Source organism: Dermacentor andersoni, chromosome 6, assembly GCF_023375885.2.
Source record: "Dermacentor andersoni chromosome 6, qqDerAnde1_hic_scaffold, whole genome shotgun sequence".
NCBI classification, from domain to species: domain Eukaryota; kingdom Metazoa; phylum Arthropoda; class Arachnida; order Ixodida; family Ixodidae; genus Dermacentor; species Dermacentor andersoni.
Window position 1 is genome coordinate 130,535,841 of NC_092819.1, and position 23,989 is coordinate 130,559,829.

The 23,989-nt window shown below is 47.0% G+C and overlaps 1 protein-coding gene across 1 annotated transcript in view; it reads left to right on the forward strand.

Annotated features, from left to right (window-relative positions):
* Window positions 1-23,989, forward strand: part of LOC126523543 (solute carrier family 35 member F2-like) — a 238,787-nt gene that overhangs the window by 83,564 nt on the left and 131,234 nt on the right. Inside the window, exon 2 of the mRNA XM_050172141.3 lies at window positions 16,164-16,612. Coding sequence (XP_050028098.2) covers window positions 16,359-16,612 — 254 coding nt within the window. The 5' untranslated portion in view covers window positions 16,164-16,358. The remainder of the gene's footprint in view (window positions 1-16,163; window positions 16,613-23,989) is intronic.

Consider the following 23,989-nt stretch of genomic DNA (forward strand, 5'->3'; position numbering starts at 1 on the left):
CCCTTGGACATAGTCTTTCTAGATATTCCGTGTGTACCTGCATTTTATGTTACTTCTCACAAGCAAATCATAGCGCATATATGAGCTAAAGTTTCCGTCATTCTTTTTTTCAATCTTTAATAAATCCGTTAGTGCAGAATTTGTTTTGCTTCGCTTTAAAATTCGATTGCTGGTACCCGGAAAAGCCCGGTAAGCGTGAGCCAGTGTCGCGCTTAGCTCACGTTTTTCTGAAAAGACAACGGCTGTGACAGCAACGTTGTGTTTGCAACGTGTTCTGCAGCCAAGACGATGAATGCATACGCTGACAATAAACGACCGAAGTTGCGCAAGCATATTGGCAGTAGAAGTGCACAGAGCGCTTAGGAAAGCACGCGAACAAGTTCAGCGTCGATTACAACCTATCGAGAACCAAACGCCAGTGGGCTGAGGCTGCCGGGCGGATAATCACTCGTTGGACCGACTCTTTTCAGAGAGAGAAGAAAAGGCGGAGGGGGCGCCTTCAGGGAGAGTTGCCTCGCTAAGCATGACGGCATCACGTAATGCTCCCTCCTAGTTAATTTATTTTCTCCGTGGTAAGGTTGAACGAATCGCGCTGTTGGCATCGCAAGCATGCCCTTGCACCGATTTTGCTCAGGAGCGCTCCAACTTGCTCGAAATGTAACTTTCGCACACGTTCCTGCGTTCCTTCCTTATTATAGACATGATCAAGGAGATGTTCGCGCACAAGTAAGACGCCGGCTACATTCCTTGGTTCTTGAATATATGTGGTACATACAAAGCGCATTTGCCTAAAAAAAACATAACTATTGCACACACACACGCACGCACGTATGCACACACACACACACACACACACACACATATATATATATATATATATATATATATATATATATATATATATATATATGTATGTATAGTTACAACAAAGTAGCGTTGTCATACACCAGTATAAATAAGTCATCGGTTTCTCTCCGTTGCTCGCCGTGCGGTGCTTAGCATTGTTTCAAATTAATTTCTTAAGCTTCAAGTCCTGGCCTGATAGATTTTGGCAGAATACGCTTAATAGCAGAATACCTTATAGAATACCTCACGCGTTTCAGCGCAACAACGCGGAACCACCGCCCATGGAAGAAGCGCCGCCATCGATGCCTCTCTAGAGCAGCGCGATATCTCTTCGAGGCGCTCCATCGATTTGTGCGCGGCTGGGATTGAACTCACGGACTTCCCGCTGAGGCACACTTCTCATTCCCCATCGCAAAAGGCAATTCGAGGTGACTGCGTTCTCACGTGACCGCTCTAAAATAGAAAGGAGGCTGAACACCGTGGAGCTGCAATGACGTGGAAGGGCAAGTCGATTCACTGGAGACAGGAGTTCCACTTCCCACGAACGAGGTACTTTCGACAACCGGGCCGATACGATGCGCGCTCGTGGTGTGGAGCAGCCTTCCAAATTACAGAAGTCGACACCGACGCGCTGATTACTCGCGAAAGAAAGAAAGAAAGAAAGAAAGAAAGAAAGGAAGAAAGAAAGAAAGAAAGAAAGAAAGAAAGAAAGAAAGAAAGAAGAAAAGCAGGCCAAGAGTTTTTTGAAGAATGACAAAAGGCATGCTTGAGAGCGCATTGAAGTGTGTGTGAACCAATATAGACTGCGCTCAAGGCCGTGTTTTAGACGCTGCATGTGTTTTGTTTGCTTGTTTACTTTTCTGTTTGTGTGTGCTTGCGCGTGTGGTAATTCTACACCTGTTTCGTAGGTTGGTCGGTACGCGGGCCGCAGGCAGGATTGGGCTGATGTTGCGGCGGCGCCTGAGCGTCTCTTTTCGCTGTTCCTAAAAGTGTTTAACGCGTGCGAATCAGACGAGTGTCGCGTAAAAATACTACTTGTCGTAGAGTATAGAAGGCGCGAAACCGCATACCCCCAATCTCTCGGGGAACACTATTCGCTGCGTACGCGAGGAGGAGGAGTGTTGATTGCTGCGGGTGGACCTAGCCTCACAGGAGTTGCCGGCAGTCGCTCCGCCCGAGCCCAACTTATCAAGTCCGATATGGTCTCGAGACCGTCACATTACGTCTGGTAACAGAATTGCGTACCGTAACGCGGTGAACTATGTTAATGGGAAAGAAGAAAGCTTCCTCTCTCGATGGAAGCAAGTGATAGCGGTATACCGGAGACTGTTATGGAAATTTTCAGCTCTAGACGAGTCCGGGACCCGCCGAGCTCTCCAGAGCTCTGATTCCATGTCAAGTTTTGATTGATTGATAGGAATTATCGTTCCAGGGCAAAGCCTGTTCCATAGTTGGAGAAGTATGGGAGAGGCCTTTGCCTTGCAGTGGGCGTAACCAGGCTGCTGCTGCTGATGATGACGATGATGATGATCGTTTCAAAGCAGGGACTGCGACACGCAGTAGTGCGCAGCTCCCGATGAAATGCGGCGGACTACTCGGCTTCCTTTAACCTGGCACCCAAAGCGTGGTTCACGAGGGGTGCTTTCCCATTCCGTCTCCAGTGATCGGAGTGCGCCTCCCACAGCAGGGACTCAAACCCGCAACGTCGTGCTGATCGACTGTTGCCGGACCGTTTCAGTTTGCCGTTGCTTCAGCCAGCACGTTTTCGGGAGTGCAGTAGGGCCTGTAGGACGCTTGCATTGTTTGTGGCTGTTGTGTTTTTCATCGCCATGATTTTTTTTTCGTTTATCCATCCATAACCCACCAGAGCAGTTTCTAGAGGTCGCCGTGGTGGCCTTCTTTCTAGCGATAGCCACTGAAAGCGGGCACGTTCGGTTCCCTAAACTGTAATGCGGAGATGCTCGCCATCTTTTCGTACACTTTGATTTGCCTTTGCTTTATTATTTGCATATTTCAAATAAACATAACTATTAACTTTCCCTGTGCTTTCTGCAGCTTCATTTTATATCACTTCGTATGATTGTTACTAACAGATATTGAGACTCTCGGATCCGCCTATAGGCGCTGTGTAAAACACGCTGACCATAATGTGAATCCGGCTGTGCAATTACTTCCGGTGCGTGCAGTCGCTAAACGCATAGACTTCTATATCAGTCGCTGTAGCTTAAAGGCAATCGTCGCTGAGGCGTGTATTTGAACCTGACCTATCCTCCTTGCTCATCGCGTAGCGAGGGCATCAAATTTGGCAGTATTGACGTCGTGAGTTAGCATGAGAGGGTTTACTGGCCAGCTGGGCATGCTCTATGATCACCCGGTACGTGACGCCTGACGTTAAAAGTGCGTTCCACGTCCATCGCGTCGGCCTGTGAGGGGTGCTGGCTGACATTCCCAATGTTGAACAACTACCCAAGAAAAGTGGCCGGAGGGATAACGACAGGGTAACTTGGTAAGTGATGTTAGTTCGGTCCCCAAGGGCGGCAAGTTACCTTTCGGTCCTTTCATTTTCCTTTACCTCATTATTTCTACATTTCAGTTGAACGTAACATTTACATTCCCCTTCGCTTTCTCTGGCTTCATTGTGTGTCACATCGCAAGATTAGGAATAGCAAACAGGAAATAATACCTAGAAGTCCCTGACGTCAAACTGACGTGTTGGCGCTGAGGGTGTGGCACAATAGTACTAATAATACGAAGACGAATCAGAAAGTCCTTGCTCCTATTTTTGTAGCCCAAATTATGGCTGTAAATGTGAAGTCAGCATATCCATTCCCAGCGGTGGACGTTTCTTGCACCCGCCCGGCCTTATCAGCCGGTAGCTCCGGGGCACGGCGCTGTGGTCAGTTGTTGAAGGTGGCGGTTGTGCTTGACACGTGGACGGCGTGTGAGCAATGAAGTGCGCCAATCAGGAAGGTCGACAAGCTCCAGTCATTTCACTGGGAGAGTCTGGACCACCCATCATAGAGTCCCGACCTCGCCCCGAGTGATTTCCACGTTGACTGTCCACTGAAGAAGTTCCTGGCAGGACAGCGATTCACGTGCAACGAAGAACACACGACAGCAAGCACTCCGACGTCGGTTTCAAAGTCAGCCGGAAGAATCCTACCACAGGGGCATCTCAAATTTAGTGCTACGATGGGACACATGTCCGAATAGTTGTGGGGCTATGTGGAAAAGTAGTGTGAAGTACGTAGGTTCGTGTATTTGTATTGACACGTACGTATCTTATTTTGGCTAATAAAACACAGGGGCAAAGACTTTTTGATTTGCCCTCGTAATAATAATAATAATAATAATAATAATAATAATAATAATAATAATAATAATAATAATAATAATAATAATTATAAAAGGTATGTTTGGTTTCTCAGTTTGCCGTCTAGTATTCAACCTGTTTCCATGCAATTAGAGTTTTCGACGAATACGCTATCAGTCTAAACAGGTTTAGGACTGTTGCAGTGATGGGCGAAGGTCATTATTTCTTACTTTCTTTCTGCGTTAAATATAGAAGGAGGTGCCCCCCACCACCTGGGTTATCGACCGACGCTGGGCACTTGCGGCGGCTTGGCGGCCTGCGATGCGCTGTGATGAGTGGTCAGAAAGAACACAGTAACGAGAATGATATATATGCGTATATATAATACCAAGAGTACAGCGAAACCAGAAGAAGCACAAAAAACTAGGAATGTCGCGAGCAGCGACAATAGTGTGGAAGACATTTGCTATAGTGGAGTTATGAAAAAAAAAATTACCCCTGCCTGCACCATAAATATAGAAGCCGAGCAAACAGTTGACTTCCATGCGCGTGGCTGTGTCCTCCTATCTCCTTGTTGTTCCTTTCTGTTTGCGCCGCCATTACCCTAAACAAATAAATATAAAAAGTCAGGTGGTAAATATGAAGGGGGCATGGTAGGGGGGGAGGGGGCGAGGGAGCATAAAAGGAAACGGGAAAGCAAGAATAAATACCAAGCGACTTAAGTAAGAGAAAAGAGAATCGTTTATCTCGGTTTTCACGCGTGGCGCCAGCGTTCGGGCTGTGTGCCGAAGCATGCCACGGAATGCCCGAGGCGCTTCAGGGCGTGGAGAGAATTGTTGCTTGTCAAAGGCTGCGCCTGTTGTGGGAACTCTGCTGACGCCCAAGGGGTTGAAAGCGGGCAACGCCACTTAGAGAAGCAGAAGAAAGAAAGAAAATGTCATAGGGAAGAATTGTGAGATTGGGGTTGTTTGGATAGGAAAAAAGAAGAAAACAGACGAGTGCCTTACGAATTGAAGCCCGATAACTGCCGACGGTATCTCTGAGACAGGCAGATTTTATCTCGAAGAATGCTTGACCGTGAGTGCTGAAACTGGTGACATTTATTAATTTATTATTATTATTATTATTTTATATTTATATGCGCGCGCGTGTCTATCATTGTGGCGAAGAAACAGCGCCAAGACGATATAGCAGCTTAATAAGGACTCAATACACGGCATTGATATCGTGCAAACTTGCTCACACGTGCATCATGCTGGTGGTTGTGCCTGTCCGTGTGTGTGATTGCTTGCAGGGAACTGCATGTCGTTCTGATTTGCCTTTCTTTACTTTTTTAGAGCGCAGCTCTTAATAGCGCGTTCCTGCGGCGAGCGTCGGCGTAACCGAGCGAACGAGCGCCGCGAAGAATAAAAGCGAACGTGGAGCGTAGTAGTAGATGAAAGAAAGTCCATAGCGAAGAGAAGCGGAGGAAATTTGGCGCAGCAGGAGTGGAGAAGAGACGGCCTGCGCTGAGTTGCCAGCGGCCGTGGTACACGCTGCTGCGTGGGCGACCTCATCTGCGCTTCTGAAGGGGGGGGGGGGGGGGGGGGGGGGGGCTATAGGGCGCCGTGAGCTGGGGAGCAGGGTTGCCAGATTTGGCTACTTTGCGCCAAATTGGCTACTTTTCGAGGCTGTTGGCGGGGGAAAAAATGCCTTGGCTACTTGGCTACTTTTTTGGCTACTTTTGAAATAGCTTGACTATTGTGAAAATTGAATAGAAACATGTGTGGCTCATATTATGCAGCAACATTAGCAAATATTTAGGCCAATGCACGACGACGACAATTCAAATCTTTTCAAGCTGGTCCATCATCATCGTCAATCTGACCCGGGCGCTTTCATTTCATGCAAAGGATTTCGCACTGGTGACGTCACAGCGTGTTCCATCTTCGCATTGACGTTCCGCGTGAGGCATTCCGCACATTGGGCTTCTTCGATTTTCGGAGTTCTGGCAGCCCGCTGGCAGCCAGACGGTAGCCAGCTAGTGCCGGTCCTGATGGGAAGTCAACGTGAGGTGGGATCCTAAGAAAACCCGAAGCCGCCCGAAGTTTGCAAAATCGAACACTTGGACAGCTGACCGCGGGATAAACGTAAACATGCTATACCAGCATGTCAGCGGCCGGTCTGACCGGCGCGCTCTCGGCGTAGTCGGTCCATTTATGTGTTCCCAGCTTGAAAATATACAGCCGTATTCATGAATACGATCACTTTTGCGAGATTTCGCGCGACTGGGCATCTCACTTTGCAGAGCGTAACAAAAGGCCTGCGACGCGTCCGATGGCAAGACGCAAAATCGCACCTAAATAATCGCGATAGCGATCGCTCGAGGATGCCTCGAGCGATCGCTTTCGTCCCTTTGTTTAAAATTTTGTTGACATTGCTTGGCGCACATTCTTCGAGAAATGTATGCCAAGATTAACTCAGACATTTACACCTGTACTGGAGCTGTGATTCTGATTTGTGATAATATTTTAGTCATATTACATGCTGATCAAAGCGCTCTTAGCTGTAGTCATTTATACACGCTTCATAATATGTTTTGTATGTTCCTACATTTACTAAAAGCAGCTTTAAGTGTTGGCTGTGATAATGTCTTCAGAGTTGCATAATAAATGAAAATGCAACGTTTTTCCATAACGTGGCTACTTTTTTGGCTACATTTCTGTATGTGGCCAAAGTTGGCTACTTTTCTGGCTACTTTCCCAGATTTTTTGGCTACTTTTCACATTTTGGACCTGGCAACCCTGCTGGGGAGGGCTACGCTCGTCCGCGGCGTCTGTTACTGAGGTCAGTCCGCGATACCAGCGTGCGCGACGCGGATCACTGCTGCTGCAAGGGGCGATGGCGAGCGGCTGTTGTAATGGTGGGGGTCGGGCATGAAATAGATGATAGCTGGCCTATGCCATCGTCCAACTTATCCACGCTGAGGACGTTGTTGAAGGGAGAGACTTGTTCTCATCGAGAATGAGGAACATAGGATTTATTTACAGTATCTACATGAGAACGTTACAGTTCATCAGTCTAGCATGACTGAGAGAGAATTCACACTCAGCAGCCGCGCAACCGCTGCTTATAAACACTCTGTCCTCCCTAGATGCCCCTAGGTGAGGGAAAACGGCCGTTCACCGTCGACCAATTCGGAGCGTCCAAAGTCATCGTAGCCGACCCGCCTTTGAGTGTTTGGGGGGGGGGGGGGTTATACACTCACTTCCACACAGCTTTCACTGACGAGACCAAGGTGAGAGGGTTTTCGCAGACACGGGTCTTGCCCTGAGCAGGTGCCGCTTGGTCCCAGAGTTGAACCCGCAGACAGTGGCCGCCGCGTCAGTCTATTGACTGACGACTTCTAAGAACCGCGAGACGACGCCATAAAACTTCTTATTCCAGGAGTTCCCCCGCTCCAATCATACCGTGAAGGCGACGGCGACTCCACAAACAATACCTGGTCCGCCGACTGCGTCTAGACATCCCGGCGTCGCTCGCTTGGGGACGCGGCGTATTGTCGTCCTTACAAAGCGAGTCGCCGCAGCAGACATGCCGGCGCCAACGGCCTGTTGACTGGGCGCATTGTTGTTTTCAAAGCGAGTAGCCGCAGTAGACATAGTGGCGCTGTTCGGCTGGGGACTGTCACTTCCCCGAAGGTCGCCAGCCTCCGTAGGTCGAACGTAACACTACGAGTAAGGCTCGATATGGCAATCCCCTGGGTGTTGTCGCCGCTGAAACTGGTGGCATGACATCCTGCGACGAAGGGCCGCTCTCGTCGTTGCTGGAAGGAAAGCGTGAGAAGAAAGGCGCAGTGCCGCGCAAGACGCGCTGTGCGGCGACGATAGCTGCGATATGGGTCCAGAGTATAGCGCGCATCGTCTGTATGGAAACAAAGCGCTGCTTGAGCACAGTCTGTCTGCGGTGGCTGCTGCGAATCGCACCCACGCGTCACCCACGCCCTGCCTATCGCTATCTCGCGATATCACGATTAGCGAGGCAGACGCGCCACACTTCGCTCCGTTTGGAATGTGCAGCACGTGACAGATTGTCCGCACCAGCCAATATACCGCGAAATGAAAACACCTTTAAATCTCAAATTTCGCATTAGGGAGTGTAGTAATGCTCGGTGAATTTTGTTTCACGTTGAAAGCCGCCGACAAGGAAATGGCGCCTGCCGATGGCACGTGCTATGGGATAGCACGAAGGGAAAATAGAAGTTTGCTGTATATCACGATAATGTCAGAAAAACTGCACTGGGATGTCATCGCGCTTATTGGATTGTCGGAAACACATTATTGCTTTGCTTGTTCTCGTTTTGCTCATCGTCTTGAATTTCCATCTCCCGCCTTCCCCGTGTTTTCCCTGTCTTGTTCAAGCAATCCGCAGGTCTGCGACAGCATAGTGTATGGATTAACTGCTCGAACGCTCCAGGAAAATTCGTGGTCTCTTCATATGCTGCATAATGTGTGCTGGTTCTACACAGTTAACCACGTGGCGACTCAGTGGGCACAATGCAAGCTTATAATGTCGCTTTCAAACCTTTGGCTTTCTGTTCAGGACGAACGCCTTCGTCGTTTCCAAAGGCGTCTTTTGCAACCGTCGCTATATACAGGGTGTCCCACATATCATGCACCAAGGTTTCAAAATATGCAAATTCCACGTAGCTGGTAATATTGTTTTCAGTCACTCGGAGATACTCAGTTTATATTTTGCAATCCGCCTAATTACATAATCAGTCTTTATTAACTAATGAGCTTCTCAAACATGATAATTAGGTGAAAAGTGCCACTGGAAAAGTTGTTGCGCAATATCAAAACTCCGGATGCAGCTTTCTGTAGCTCAATACGTGCTATACGAAGGTGTTTTTCCGAGCGTGAAAGAAGCCAGCGAATAAACGCACAATTGTCGTGCGACTGGCCGCTCCAGGCACTTTGTTTTTATTCGCGGGCTGCTTTCACGCTCGAAAAATCACTTTTATGTAGCGCATATTGAGCAACAGAAAGCTGTATGGGGCGTTTTTCTAGTTGCTCTACAATTTTCTCATTGACACTTCTAATCTCATTATAATGTTTGAGAAGCTGATTAACTAATCAAGACTAATTGTGTAATTAGGCGTAATTAATGCAACAAATAATTCATCTCCGAGCGACGGAAAACAACATTCACTTGGTTCTATCCAGCTACGTGGTATTTTGATATACTTAAATATTGGTGCTATATAGTTGGGACACGCTGTGTATCGGGTCTAACGATTTCATTCCTATCAATAAAAAAGAAAAAAAAGAAAACTTATTTGGGGTGTCTGGACGAACGTACTACGCACGTGACAAAATCATACAGGTAAACGCTAAATACTACAAAATATTCACAGAAATTAGACAGGCTTAGAGCTTTCCCGGGCGCCGATGCGCATTTGATGAAATGATCCGCGCTCTTGCTTTGCAGTGGTACTTAATAACATTTCGCGCACTCACATGTGGGGCGCCGTTCGTCGCGAGCCTCTTGTCATATGCGCAAGCGAGCAGCATCTACTTTCTCTCTCTACCTGCCCCCCCCCCCCCCCCCCCTTTTTTTTTATTGCATGATGTTCTGAAATCTTATTGGTTATTCTTTATTGGTATGTACGTACCAGGCCATAAACATCATGATCACGCCTCCATTAGAGCTTACGTATCCCAATATGCGGGCCCGGGAGGCTTCGGTCCAAATCCAAATTCTGCCTACGTGGCAAGCATCTCTCGGTCCCGTCCGAATGCTCCTGATGACCGGATCGAGTTGGTTTCCGCAGGCTTCGTCTCGGAGAAGAAAATGAGCCCTTTTGTCCAACGCGGCGCCTCGCTTCCTGCGCAACGTGCCGCACTATACTCCGCCGACATCGTCTAGAGCCCTGCCAAACGAGGGCCCCGTCAGAATCGATTCCGTTGACCCGTCGTATGCTTATACGCTCGTGCCCACCTCCTCATGCCCCTCGACGATAGCGTCCCGCCGCGTTTATCTCGAGGCGACGTCTCTCAGAAGCCCGTATTTGAGCAGCGGCGTCCACGGGCGCGCAATCAGCTTGGAAAGGGTTTGCAGCAAGGCGTTTCCAATCTTGCGTGGCCAGAGCTTCGCAGACTCGCGCGCTTGCGCCTTGCTCGCAGAATAGGGCGCCGTCGTCTGAGTCCCGTGAAGACCGCTGCGAGCGAAACTCTCTTCGCAAGGCAAGCCGCGGCTTCGTCACGTCGCCTGCTCGCGGCAGATTGCACGCGAGTCCGGGGGCGCGCCAAACGACCTCCCGCTCGGGGCCCGGGTCGCTAATTGCTCGTGATTTGTGTTGTTCGTTTGGTACGATTTGAGGAGCGCTAATCTGTAGCCCCCTCTTTCTCTCCTGCCTCCCACTTGCAGCCCCGGTAAAGACAAAAAAAAAAAAAAAAAGCTGCCTCGCTCTGTCCCTCCAGGGCGATAGGTGTTTATTCGAGGGTCGTTTGTGATGCCGAAAGCCGTTCACCGAATGGGCGCCGTGAATGGGAAAAGTCGCTCGTTAGGGAGGCATTGATTAGGCCTGGCGTCGGAAGCCACGACTGGCGGCGCCTATGTTCGAAGATTGCTTTGTACGCTTGCCATTCTTATTGGCCATTCTCGTTGAGGTTTTTCAATGTCTGTGTTGGGAAATGAGTGCGGCATTGGCATGCGGTAGAACTCGACTTACAAACCGGCTGCGGTGTCCCTCAGCTATATATATATATATATATATATATATATATATATATATATAATGGCGGCGGTATGGCTGCGTCACCAAGGAATAAATAAAACCATTTAAAGAATGCGGAGATGAATTTGAGTTTCTCGAATTTTTTTTAGACAAGATAAGGCCCTACAAGAAACGTGTTGAGAAGCATCTGTATCAGTAGCATCATGCGAATAATAATCTATGCAGAAATAGTTACAACAATACGTGCTTGTACATAAAGGTAGTAGACACTTTATGCATCATATTAGCCGCATATCCGTTTAGCACACTAAACACAAGAGTTTCAACAACTAATACAGTTCTTTCTAATAACGTTTAAGCATCACCCACAAAAAAGCTTTATGTTGCTTCAACTGAACAGCAAAATTATTCCATAAAGAACAACCAACACTAAAAAGTCGCTTTTTCCCATACAGATTTTTACCAGTAGCTTCAGGAAGTTACCACATTCATGGCTTCTTGTCTTACAATGAGAAGGAATAAAGACTGTAGGGTGAAGTGGGAAATTACTAGTCAAAGCTATACATCATCACTGTAATTTTGTCACAGCTGCAGGGGTATTATTTGCTATGGAAGAAATAGGGATTTAGTAGAGGTAGCATAATTTGAGTTTGACATAAAACGGATTGCATATTTTTGCAACACTGTAAGTAGTTTTATGTAAGGATGGTATGTATGACCCGAAAATTATATACAAAAAGATGGTTGACTAGGAAATAGGGCAAAATAAATCGTTGTCAAGCTCGCTACATCAAGTAAATGGCGACATTTGAAAAGCCCAAAGCAGACGGTGCCGAGCTTTTTGCACAAAGAGTCAATATGCCTTTTTCAGTAGAAATGGTGGTCTAATAGAGCACCGTTGTATGTTAGGTTACTGAGTTTTCCTATATGTTCCCCTTCAGCCTGAATTACGCAAAAGTCGCATGCTATAGCTCTATGGGAAGAGTGAATCACCATATACTTTGTCTTCTTAACGTTTAAGAGCAGTTTGTTGGCATGAAACGAGTCACAAATTCACCCCATTTCTTAGCTTCACGGAAAGCATCAGCCATGGATTCATGTGGGCAAAGGAGAGCAGTGTCTTCTGCATACATGACAGGGGTGAAATTATGTAGCAGTAATCGAAGTTCATTCACATATAGTGAAAATAAATTGGGTCTCAACACTCATCCTTAGGGAGGGGGGGGGAGGGGGGGGCAAGAGATAGGCACTGCAAAAACTGCACAATTACTTCCGTTAATTGAGAACCTAAGAACTTACCATGTCATATTGTTGGTGTGCATTCGTATGATCTAGCCCAATATGACGAACTGCTAACAAGCGCTGTTTTAAAATGCGAAAATCGATTGTGTTGCAATAAGTTGCTGTTCGTTGGGTAGTGTTATCAGTTCAGGGACATGAAACAGCAATCGGATAATGATAAGAAATTATCGTGTCATAAACGTTGCTCTCGTTGGTTGTTGTGTCGAAATTTCGCAGTATATGGTCGTTTGATGTTGATAAGAAGCAGCGATGCTGGTGGGACACGTGTGACGTTAAGAAACCACAAGAGCTCACAAGAGGAAAATATTCATTGCTGTCATTTTTTAGGCAGTCAGTGTTGAAGTCTCCACATGTGAATGTTTTTGGATTGTAGCTGTTCAAGTAAACAACCATTGCTTCAAAATTATGCATAATGTTTTGCATATATTGGTTCGGGGCACGATAGGTTACAACAATGACTATAAATGGTGGCGAATTTAGGTACCAGAAAGTCAGAAGCCATGAAGATCAGTGTAAGAGAATTGAGGAAAGAAGTTACACTTGATATTGCCATTCGTGAATAGACCAACACCACCGCCTCACCCGCCGCGGTGGCTTAGTGGTTATGATGTTGCGGTGCAAAGCACGAAGTCGCGGGATCAAATCTGCCGCATTTTGATGGGGTGAAATGCACTAACACCCGTGTCCCATGTATTGGGGGCACGTTAAAGACACCCTCGTGCTAAATATTTTTCAAGCTCGCCGGCTAAAAATTCGCAAATTGCAATATGCACCGTAAAGCAATTAATTAATAATTCATTTAATTAATTTCTAATAATTAGGTAAATATGTGTTTCAATTTCTCGTGCCAGGAATGTCCGCCTCTTCGAATAATCCAACTCAGGGACAAGAATTATGCTATTGCCAGAGTTCATTCTTAAAAATTATGTAAAACTCAAAAATGATCCCCCTGTAGAAAAGAATGAATAGCCGGGGATATTCTGAAGTTCACCCAGTTTCAACCAAGTCTCGGAAACAGCTATACAATCGAATTCAAAAAAATTAATGGCTAGGAAGGAGCAAAGAGCGTCAATATTTTTGCTGCAAGTTGCGGGCATTGCACTGTATCAGCGAACAAGAGTTACTGTTGATCATCATCATCATGATCATCATGATCATCATCATCATAATCATAATCATAATCATCATGATCATCATCATCATAATCATAATCATCATCATCATCATCCCATTTCATGTCCACCGCAGGACGAAGGCCTCTTCCCTGCGATCTCCAATTACCCCTGTCCTGCGCCAGCCGATTCCAACTAGCACCCGCAAATTTCCTAATTTCGTCGCACCACCTAGTCTTCTGCCGTCCTGTACTGCGCTTCCCTTCTCTTGGCACCCATTCTGTCACCCTAATGATACAACGGTTATCTAATCTGCGCATTGCATGACCTGCCCATCGCCATTTTTTTCTCTTAATATCTATTAGAATATCGCCTACACCCGTTTGCTCTATTAATTCATACGTAGGCATCACTGTGAAAGTTAGATCTTCAGTAGGCGTTCCTCAGTTTGAGCACGTAGAAAGCTAGGATATTGTGCTTTCCTAGGAAGAATGTTATGCCATTCGCCACGCCGGTGTACTTCCAGTTTTTCTCCTTTCTTGCGTGCAGTAGGCTTTCCAAGAAGAATTTTATTTTATATGCATGGATGCTCATTGATATAGACTACATCATTGCCTTCATAGCCAAAGTCTGCAGGAAAAAAGCTTTATCTTTGTAGCCGCTTTCAAGATGTTATCATGGAATGAGCGAGACGCGAACTTGACGACCACGTTCGGCCTTTCCTTGTCCTTGCTTGTGACGCGATGAATTACTTCCGCGTATGATAACCAAGCATGTCAGTAGAATGCCCAAATGTTTTACTACTTCTACTATGACATCGGCTATCTTTTCACTGGGAATCTTTGAAAGGCCCTTGATCTCGAGATTTCGTTGACGGTTGTATTGCTTAATTTCGATAAGCTCTTTCTAGGGCTTGCTTAGTGGATCATTTATGTGTATATCTTTATTCTTCAGTACTACTCGTTCCTTTTTCAGTTTTTCATGTGAATTTCTTGTATTTCTGCGCACGCTTTCGAGCTGAATGTGTCACATTTTGCTTAGTTCCGCGAGCATTTTAGCAACTCTCTTGACTTCAATAATGCAGACAATAAACACACTGGAAAACAGCCCAGACACTAAGATAATCAGTCCCAAGATGGATGATATACACCTGTAACAGTGAAGACCAAAATAGCCAGTGCTCAGGCATGACACGTGGCTGGTCGGCGGGCAGCCTAGGCACGTGAGCAAAAATTAATGTGAAAAATAAATACACCTGTTACGCAAGTGTGTTCATTTTTCGCATTAATTAAAAACAGAAGGCTGCGATAGCGAAGAAAGCGCGAGGAAGAAAACGGAGGAAGCCACCTTGAAGCACCACCACATGGCGCTCAAGTCCGCGCATCTGTGCTGGCGCCAGAGCTTGGCGGCGCAACCCACCGTCCCGTTCCAAAGGGATGCTCATAGCATCCGTCCATCCATGCATCCACGGTGGCGCCGGCCGTCCAGGGGCAAGTAATAAAACAACTAGAAAGCTCGCCTTAGCGCACATCGTTCGCCGCAAGCGTTTCCCGGTAAAGATTACGGCTGCATAAGCTGCAGTTGCCGGGAAGCGGCAACTGCGTGGTCGGTCTGCAGATATATAGATGCTGATAACACTTGACTGAACTCTGCAAAATATCCCAAGTATTAGGCTTTTCCTTGATGCAAGTTTCTCCGTACACTTAGAACTGAAGGCAGCATTAGTTGCACTGTATAGAGTATACATTTCTTTTTGCAGACTATGTAAGTCTGTTTGTGACGCGTGCGTTTGTATTTCTCAGCTGTTTGTTGGGATGGCCGATTTTTATGTAGTGTACCGTTCCATCCGTGTGCAGTTATACAACAGCAAATACCAAAGTTTAAATGAGTGTCAGTGAACGTCTGAGCGTGCTCAATGTAGTTATGTCGCTCGTCATGTACTGATCCGAGCAAGTGACTCTGTCACAGCGGTGCTTGCTTGTCACAACATACAAAATGCGTACCCTGTTTATTTCGGAAAATGTCAAGGTCATGCTGGAGCCCCGCCGAAGGTCTTTCAGGCCTATTATTTACGGAATAGTCGCAGACCTAGAGGATTTCAGGAGCCCAAGCGTTCACCATTGCTTCATTTGTCGGAAGTAATGACACCACCACGAGGCAGTAACACGTGATGAGGCTTTTATATCGGGATATATATTGCTCGACACAACTGTTTTAACAACTGAGTTCTGTTGCTCGAGAACTGTCATTACATCGACAGGGAAAGTAGTCGTGAAAGACATTAAACGAATCACAATCACAAGGATACGGCATGACGTCTGTAGGCTGTCTATAACAGAATGCTCCCAGATTATTTATGACTAGGCAGGAATCGTAGTGACTTATACAAATGCTCTAGAAGAAAGGGCTCCCCCTACGGTGAGCCTTGGGACTTTGGGTGTAGAACGACCGTTCATAATTTTTGATAGGATACTCAACGTACTGCTAATGCAGTTGCGATGTTAAGGGTCAGGCCAACTTCTCGAAAGACGGTCCTGCCGCAGGACAGTGGTACAGAAAGAAGACCTACAGTAAAAGCTCGTTTCGAAGAAGTTGCCCTATTCTAAATATTGCTTCATTTCAAATCTTTTGTGTTCCCACGTTACTACTCTTATATTTCCTCCGCTTTAAACGAAATACTGTTTATAATGAAGTTGAATTTCTGTTCTTCGTTACCTTCGCCGTAAATATTTGTTGTAGCGATGTCCTCGGAAGAGGACAGTGACTTAGTTACAACGAGGGTTTTAGTTACAACGAGTGACTTAGTTACAACGAGTGACTTAGTTACAACCCTTTCTAACGTATCCGCCTGGTCTTCGTTTACTGCTTACAGGACAGCCCGCGTTGTGGTTGCCGGCAGAGTCTTTCGAGGCCGCCAGATCCGTCCCAATCGTCCCGTCGTCCGTTCGACTGACGGGTGACCATCGCGGCGCAGCTCACACCGCGTCGTTTATTGGGCCACTTGCCTCCCCGTTGAAGCAGCGCAGTCCTGGCGGCGGTAACGCTGTCGGGCTGCCCGCACTGCTGCATGGACGAGGGCCGCTTCTGCGTCCTCTCGGCCTACGACATGAACGGCCTGCCCTCCTCCCTGGACGCCAGAGGGGGAGGAGGGGGCACGGCCGGCACAAACACCGCGACCGCCATCACGACTACCGGCGGCGCGGTAACCACCACCTGCACGGGCTCGGTGGGAGGAGCAGACGGCGACCTGGGCTCGAGCTCCACGAGGACCCGCTCGATGTGCGCCAGGGCCTGTGCCTCCTTTTCCAGGCTTGGGCGGTGGTGAGTGCGATCTGACGCTTCTATGTTGACTAGTGATTCCATAGGGTGATGCCGTACTATATTTTGTGTTTAAAAAGAGAGAAATGAAATAAAAAAAGTTACTTTGCAAAGGAAAAGTTTGGTTCTTAGGGGCAGTGGATACACGGCGTTTAATTTCTCTTGCTACAGCTACAGGTAGCGCCTGAATCGACTATAACTCTTGGGTTAGGCAAAGAGTTGGGGAATGGGCGTTGCTGTAGTGCTCCCTAGCGCTCCCTAGCGCTCCGTAGCGCGACTTTCCTTTTCCACTACCTGTCACATTCACCAACACACTACCTTCGGACTACACGAGACATCGGCTACGGTGCCTGATCACCTCTATTCACCCGGGCCCCCGAGTGGCTAGTGGCAGGGCCCCCAAGCCACTTCTAGAGAACGGCCTCTCCAGAAGAGACCGTTACACACTCCTGCGCTTGCGGACTGGCTGCACCTGGACTGCGGCCCGGCTGTACGCCAAGGGGCCGCGCCACGTCGCCTGCATGCAAGAGGTGCAGGGACCCCGAGACTCTGGAGCACCTTCTTTGTGCTTGCCCATCCTTGGCGCAGGAACGCTCCACAGTGATCAACACCTACAGACGCCACGGCCTTCCAGCGGCCACAGAGACTGACCTGCTGTTCCCAGTGTGTCCACAGCTCCCTGCGCTGCGAAGCCTGCTGGAGTTTATAAGTTTCACGGGAATAGACACCCTATAAGCGCTCGCTACAACACTGGCAACTTTACTGAGGACTGCCACCTGTCGCGCATAGTGGAGTCTATTGGGCCACACCCTCCCTCTTTCTCTATCATATTTCACTACCCACTCCCTCTCCCCTGATGACGCTTCGCCGTGCTCCCTGCCGGGTTGCAGAATCAAGCGTCCTTGCTTTCCTTAGATCACTATCACACACTACCAACGCGGGCTAGATAATGGCTTCGCAATGGCAAAGTTGATGGCGCCGCAGGCTGACGGCTAGTGGCCTGTTCCCAGCGTTAGGGTTGGTTCAGCTGCCCGGTTGGGAGGTAACCTTAGTGCTTAGCAATCGCAAGTCAGTGACGTGGGAGTTTCTGAGTCGCCAATTATGTTTTTTCATGCTGATGGGTGTCTGAATCGGGGCCGTGATAGCCTGACGCCGTCAGTGCGACGAATCTCACGAGATTTCTCAAAGCCTCATGTGAAAGTGGGAGAGGACGCTACCCGAACAGATGCAGTGATTAAGCCTAACGCTATCATGCTTTTCTACTAAATTTACTACAAGGGAAAGCTGTGAACGTTCGGTCACCATGGAAGTTATGGTTAGTACACATATTTGCGTGATATTCGCGCCTGTGGCTCGAGACACCGCCATGGTTTTTATTTGTAACGCTTTATGTCTACAAATTCCCGAGAAATTGGTTTTCTAAGCACGTGTCATAGCAAGAAGTCTCAGCGCATGCATGATCAGCGCCAAATGTTGCGATCAACCACCACGCAAAGTTTCGCTTAAAACGATCAATGTCCATAGTCGCAAATTCGTTTCGAAGCCTGAACGATGAACCTAATAAAAATTCGTGCACGCTGGGTGAACCGCAGTGTTTGCAGCTGCCGTATAGCCATGCGCTGCTGCCAAATTTCCCTCTGTTCATATTTTTTTTTTGTTGGGTAGGAAGCTGTGCGTGCACAGCTTTTTACACTGCGCCGTTTCCGTCAGAGAGCGTAGCTCCCGCAGCGGCGGACGCTCTCACCGACTTGACAGTGTTGATAGTGAAAGTCTCACCAACTTGAAACCTTTTGCCGTGCTTTGATTTCTGATAAAGTTCGTATTCATTTCCTCGTTTCTTTCGTCTTTTTTTTTGTGTGAGTTCTTGGCGAACGGCGTACTAAGTGTATACACGAAACTCGTTCTTCCGTTTTTCTGTCTCTGTATGAAGTTCAACGCAACTAAAAAAAAAAAGAAGACCAATACTAGGTCCGAAACTGAGTCTATGTCAATACTTCCCTTACCGCCTTACTGGTTCGTCGATACCAGGGCCAACAATCTCGTATTCGTTTTTTTCTTGGTTGTTTAACTGTCCCCGCGCGTAAGTGCACGACACACGGAAAAAGAACGTTTTCTTTCATTGCGCTGTTTGTATTTTTCTTAGTTTGAGGAAAAAAAAAAAGATGTGTTTTGTGGTGCCGGTGGCTGATATCCAAGACACCTGAGCTGCGGGAGAAATGGGCCTCCAGAAGCGATTGTTACGGCTGCTTTTATTAGTTTAGAACGAGCGCCAAAAAGGGCGTTGAGTCGCACTTTATGGCAGTTACCGGAAGCAGTTACAGGAGTCTGAAATTGACGAAAAAGGTTCTTTGAGGGAACGGCTCAGAAACACCGCAATGAGATCTGCAATGGCGTAGCGATCGCTGGGTGACGGCCCATTCGAATACAGGCTGTATGAAAGCGCATTCTGTAGAACGACATTGTACGCCATTTGACGAGTCTCGGTAGTCGCGTCGCGCAGTCTGCGAGTACGTGTGCGCAATCGCACTGTGCTTACTACCGCATGCAGTTGACTCGGGAGTTGCTGTTGTTATCTCCGAACATATTTGCTTGTTAAGCTTTTTTCTTTATTAAATTTGTAAAATGAAAAGATATGCCACAGGTAGCGTCGGCTATCAAAAAGTGATAGGTACGGAAATCAATCACAATAAATAATAACTAACAATATAAATGAAAATACAAAACTCGGTCAAAAGTAAATAGCATAATGGCAAAACATTAACAAAGCAGCTCGTAGATATAAAAAAGAAAGGAAAGTGGTTATTAGACTGCAAGAATTAGCATAAGCATGTACAACTAATGTGAGCATAGGGGAAATTAAAAATGCATATCATTACCTACCGTTAACAAGGAATTTATCAGTTCTTATGGGATGTGTAAATGATGTGGCTTTTCTGTCTCATATAATTATGCTTCGCAAAGAGGCGTGCTTGCTTCATGCTTACGTACTCGTTTTTTGGTACGCTTGTTTGTTCTGCAACTATACCGCGCGTTCAAAACACATAGGTGCAGTATAACTATAACCTGGCCCCGCTGTTTAGTCTAGCACATATACGACTTGGCGTATTGGTTAGGCAGGTTTTCTTATCGACGTGCGCCTACTATCCCAGCTAACTACATTCGCTGTAAAAGCCTGCAAGACTCAGCAACTAAGTGTCACAACTTATCAATGCAGCAACTAAATCAATGTCACAATGCGCCATCGTTGTCGACGGAACAGCGCCCAGTTTAGTCACCCACCCAGATTTCTTGGTGTCATAATAGACGGCAATCAATCTTGTACAAAATATGCTACTGCGCTTAAAGCTAAACTGACAAAATTCACACACGTTCTTCGTTCGATATCTGGACTGAGATGAGGCCTTCCAGAACGGAGTTTGCTCCAAGTGTACCAGGCACTTTTCGTGGCCTACATACGCCACAGCATGCCCAGGTTGCACGTCAACTAAGGGCACAATAGCGGATGGACGGCGTTGCCCAGTCGCCGTAGACACGTCCTGTGAACTTGGGTGAACCTATCTTCGCCTGCTGACCAGACACTCACGCCATTCTTTGTCATCGCTTCCAAGAACCAACTTTGATTGTGATTTTTGTAAAGCAATTGCACGTCACGCAAGCAATATACCTGTAAGGTTTCAGGCCACCAACGTCCCCAAAACACCTCCCTGGACGAAACAGAGACCACTGGTGAGGCTTCAAATACCTGGGGTTACGATGAAGTGCCACGTTTCAACCAGTGGCTTGAAGCAGCTCACGCTGTTTCATGTATTTACAACACAATACTGGGACTGTACAAGTATGGGGCGATGGTTCGGTCACAACATCTGCCACAACGGTTGCATTTGATATCCCGCAACTTGGCATTACCTGGCCGATTTCTTCAGCGATTCAGCGTTTCCCGGTAAGCATTAGGGTTACATAAGCTGCAGCGCGAGAAGCAGTCGGAGATCTTCGAGTGCTATCGCGTGAAAATAGCGTAAGGTACGTAGAATAGTACGCATAATTGTAATTACGTGTATGTACCTTATTTGGGCTAATAAACAAAATAGAGAAAAATGCTTTCTGATTCAGCCTAGTATATCTGCCGAAACAGCGACCGACGCAACAGCCAGGCAGCCATGCCAAACGCGAGAAATTAGGCAAGAAAGCGTCTCCCCGGAAAAAATAAAAATAGAGAGAGAGAGAGAGAGAGAGAGAGAGAGAGGAAAAGAGAGGAAAGAAAGAAGTAAAAAGAAAGAGAAAGAAAATAGAAAGAAAATCTGGTTTGCTACCATACATTGGGGGGCGAATGAGGGGGACGTAGAAGTATAAGAACATAGAAAGAAACAGAGCGCATGCGCACGATCACTGCCATTCATCACAGCGGATAACAGTTAACAATAGCCAGTGCTAAGTCTCTTGTGTATCGGGGAGAAATGAAAAAAAAGAAAGAAAGAGGAAGACATGTATTTGGTGTAAAATCTCGTCCGCAAGCAATCAATTCTCGGGCCGATAAGCCTCACACGGGATAGAGACAAGCTGCGCGTCCTCCGGCGCCGTCTAGTTAATCTGCCACGGGAAACATCGGGATTACAACCATCGCAAAAATAAATAAATAAAAAGAAAATAGGCAAGCACATAGGAAGAGCAACGCAGACAACAACAAGAAAAGAAGGGCTCGGCATTTGGTAGCAAAGTCATTAACTAGTCCCCATCCTCCCTGATACACGTTCCGTTTTTTTTTTTCGCCGTTGTATTTCATCCACTTAATCCCGCCAGCGTCATACTCTGAGTTCAGTCGATAGGAAGACCCCTCGTGCATGTCACCGGAGCGCTCCCAGGCGGCTACGCGCGCAGCCTACGCGGCCATCGATTACGGCAGTATAGACGCCGATGTCGCGCGCACCTGCTGCAGCAGCAGTCGACTTCTCTCTCCTTCCCCTCCTCCTTCTCGTCTTCCTGCTCGCCAGCCAGCGAAAGGCGGCCGATCGCCCTGGGGGGCAGCAGCCTACACTCTGTCGCTGCCACTGTTTTCCCAGTGCTCACGATTAAGCTCCCTCCTTTCGGTATCTCGGTCAGTCTACTGACGTCGCGGTAGAACCGAAGAGGAGGCCCTTGCTTCCTTCATTTCCCGCCAGCCTCGGCTATCAGCATGGACGTGACAGCAATTACGCGCCAGGATATGTCTATGTCGGATGGGAAAGCAGTTCGCCCACATACATACACTTCGGGAGTGCTCCAGTTCTGCTCGATGTCTTGGAAAATCGGCTGTGATGTGTGTGTGCTTGTGTGTATGCACGTGTATGTTTGGGCACCCCCCAATTTTGTGTACGCCTCGTATATATATCTTCTAGGAAGGCGGCCAGCGTAAAGGGGGATACAAGCGCACTCCTCACACATTTAGCCATGCGCAGTAGGATGTATCTAGCGTGCCTGAACGCTGTGCAAACGGCCTGTATGAACTTGTAATAAGATCCTGTCGGAGCGGTACCACAAATAGGAAGTTTTGCGTTTTCGGCCACTACGGTTTCGCTTGGCACTGGGCTGTGGAATATTCGTTCAGGTTGGCCAGGTTTAATGCGAGTGTGTGCAGGTGCATCAAATATTCATGAACCGAAGCGAAGACTGGAGTTGGACGCACGAAGAACTAAACAAGGTATCGTGCAGCGATGAAGGTAATACGTTCGGTTGCTTCGAAAGGAAAGTTTCCAATCTTCTTTCTGGTCTGTCCCTCGAACACTGCGCCTCCGTCTTTACACGTAAGTCGCTGTAGCAAATGAGCTTAGCAGGAGATTACAGCAAATGCGAAGGTGAACTCGAACGAAATGGAATGATTTGAAGAAAAGTATTGCTGCCTGTGAAAATCCGCAAAGTTTATTTAGTGTAAGTTTGTTGAAAGTAGGAGATATGAATGCGCACATGGAAGATCTAGACGGATATACTGATTACAACGGTTACCTAATGCGAAAATCTCTCGAAAGAACTACATGGCTTGGATAGACGGCCACTATTCTTAGGAAAAATTTTAGGTCCATGGCCAACTGAAAAAACTCAATACCATCGCTGCGCGCCTTAGTACAAGTATTGGAGGAATCAAAAATATCACAAAAAATGCTAAGTCATATACAGTAGTTATAGCTTATCATTGTTATTATTAACAGGCACCCTTAATTACATGTTCATTGGGTCTTCGTGTTCATGTAGCATTTGTACTTGTTGCATTTAGAGTGCGGTATTCAAATGCCCCACATCTTCTGTGGGAATATCTTGGTTGTGTGAACATTTATGCTGTGTGAACTTACGTGTTGCGCGTGAACATTTCGCATTTTTGAGTGTTTATGCTATGTGAACTCTTCGGTTGCGCGGATAGTTATTTATATTGCAGTACTGAGACTTAGTACGTGAAGGTTCGTTCATATGTTTATTTGTCCTGCCTGGTTGTTGTTGACAACTTTCTGACTATAACTATCACGCAAGAGGAGTACCCGGCGCCACACATAAGCATCCGCCTCTCCTTAAACACATTTAATAATAATAAAAAATGCTCCATTTGTGCGAGGAGCAATATGTTATAGTAAACAGGGATAGTAAATGTCAAGGACAGGCAACGTGGCAATGCGGAAATCTGCAGACATGTATCGACTAGGCTTCAGTGTCAAAACCGGTTTACGAACGACGAGGCCAAATGACTATAGATGAACAAGGACGAGATAGCTTAGGTAGTGTTCGTTAGCGTATAACCATAACATCTGGGAGAGATCCAGACGCAAGGCATGAAGACACAGCAACAGAACACTTAAAAGTAAATGAAAGGCAAATATCGGAAATAGCAAGAAGCGTGGGGAAGACAATGGAGACATTTCCTACAGCAGGCTCGGATTACAAAAAACTCGTAAATGTCACGCAGCAGGACGGCTACGGCTAAAGCATCGTTGGAACACGGTGAAACGGACACGGCTGAAAAGTAGTTGGAGTGCAAGGAGAAAACTACGCAAGCGATGGGGAAGAAAGAAATAAAGCAAGCTATAGAAGAGCGTAAGCAAGCGTGTGGGGACCATCGAGAAGCCAAAAAGTTAGGATTACACGAAGAAGTACTACATAGATGGAACAAAAGGGGGGCGAGCGAACTAGCGTAACAAAACATTAAATGTTTAAGTGAAAGTTGGATGCCTGACATTTGCAAAAAAGAAAAGAAAACATGAAGGTGCACCAAAAAGATTCTGGAACCATGTAAGAGCAGTCCCAGCTCCAAATAAATATTCGCAAATGGCTATACGGGACAAAGACGGTAACGTCTTTGAAGGAGACGACGCGCTATGGTACATCAAAGACATTATTATGGATAGCTTCGGCAACAAAGAA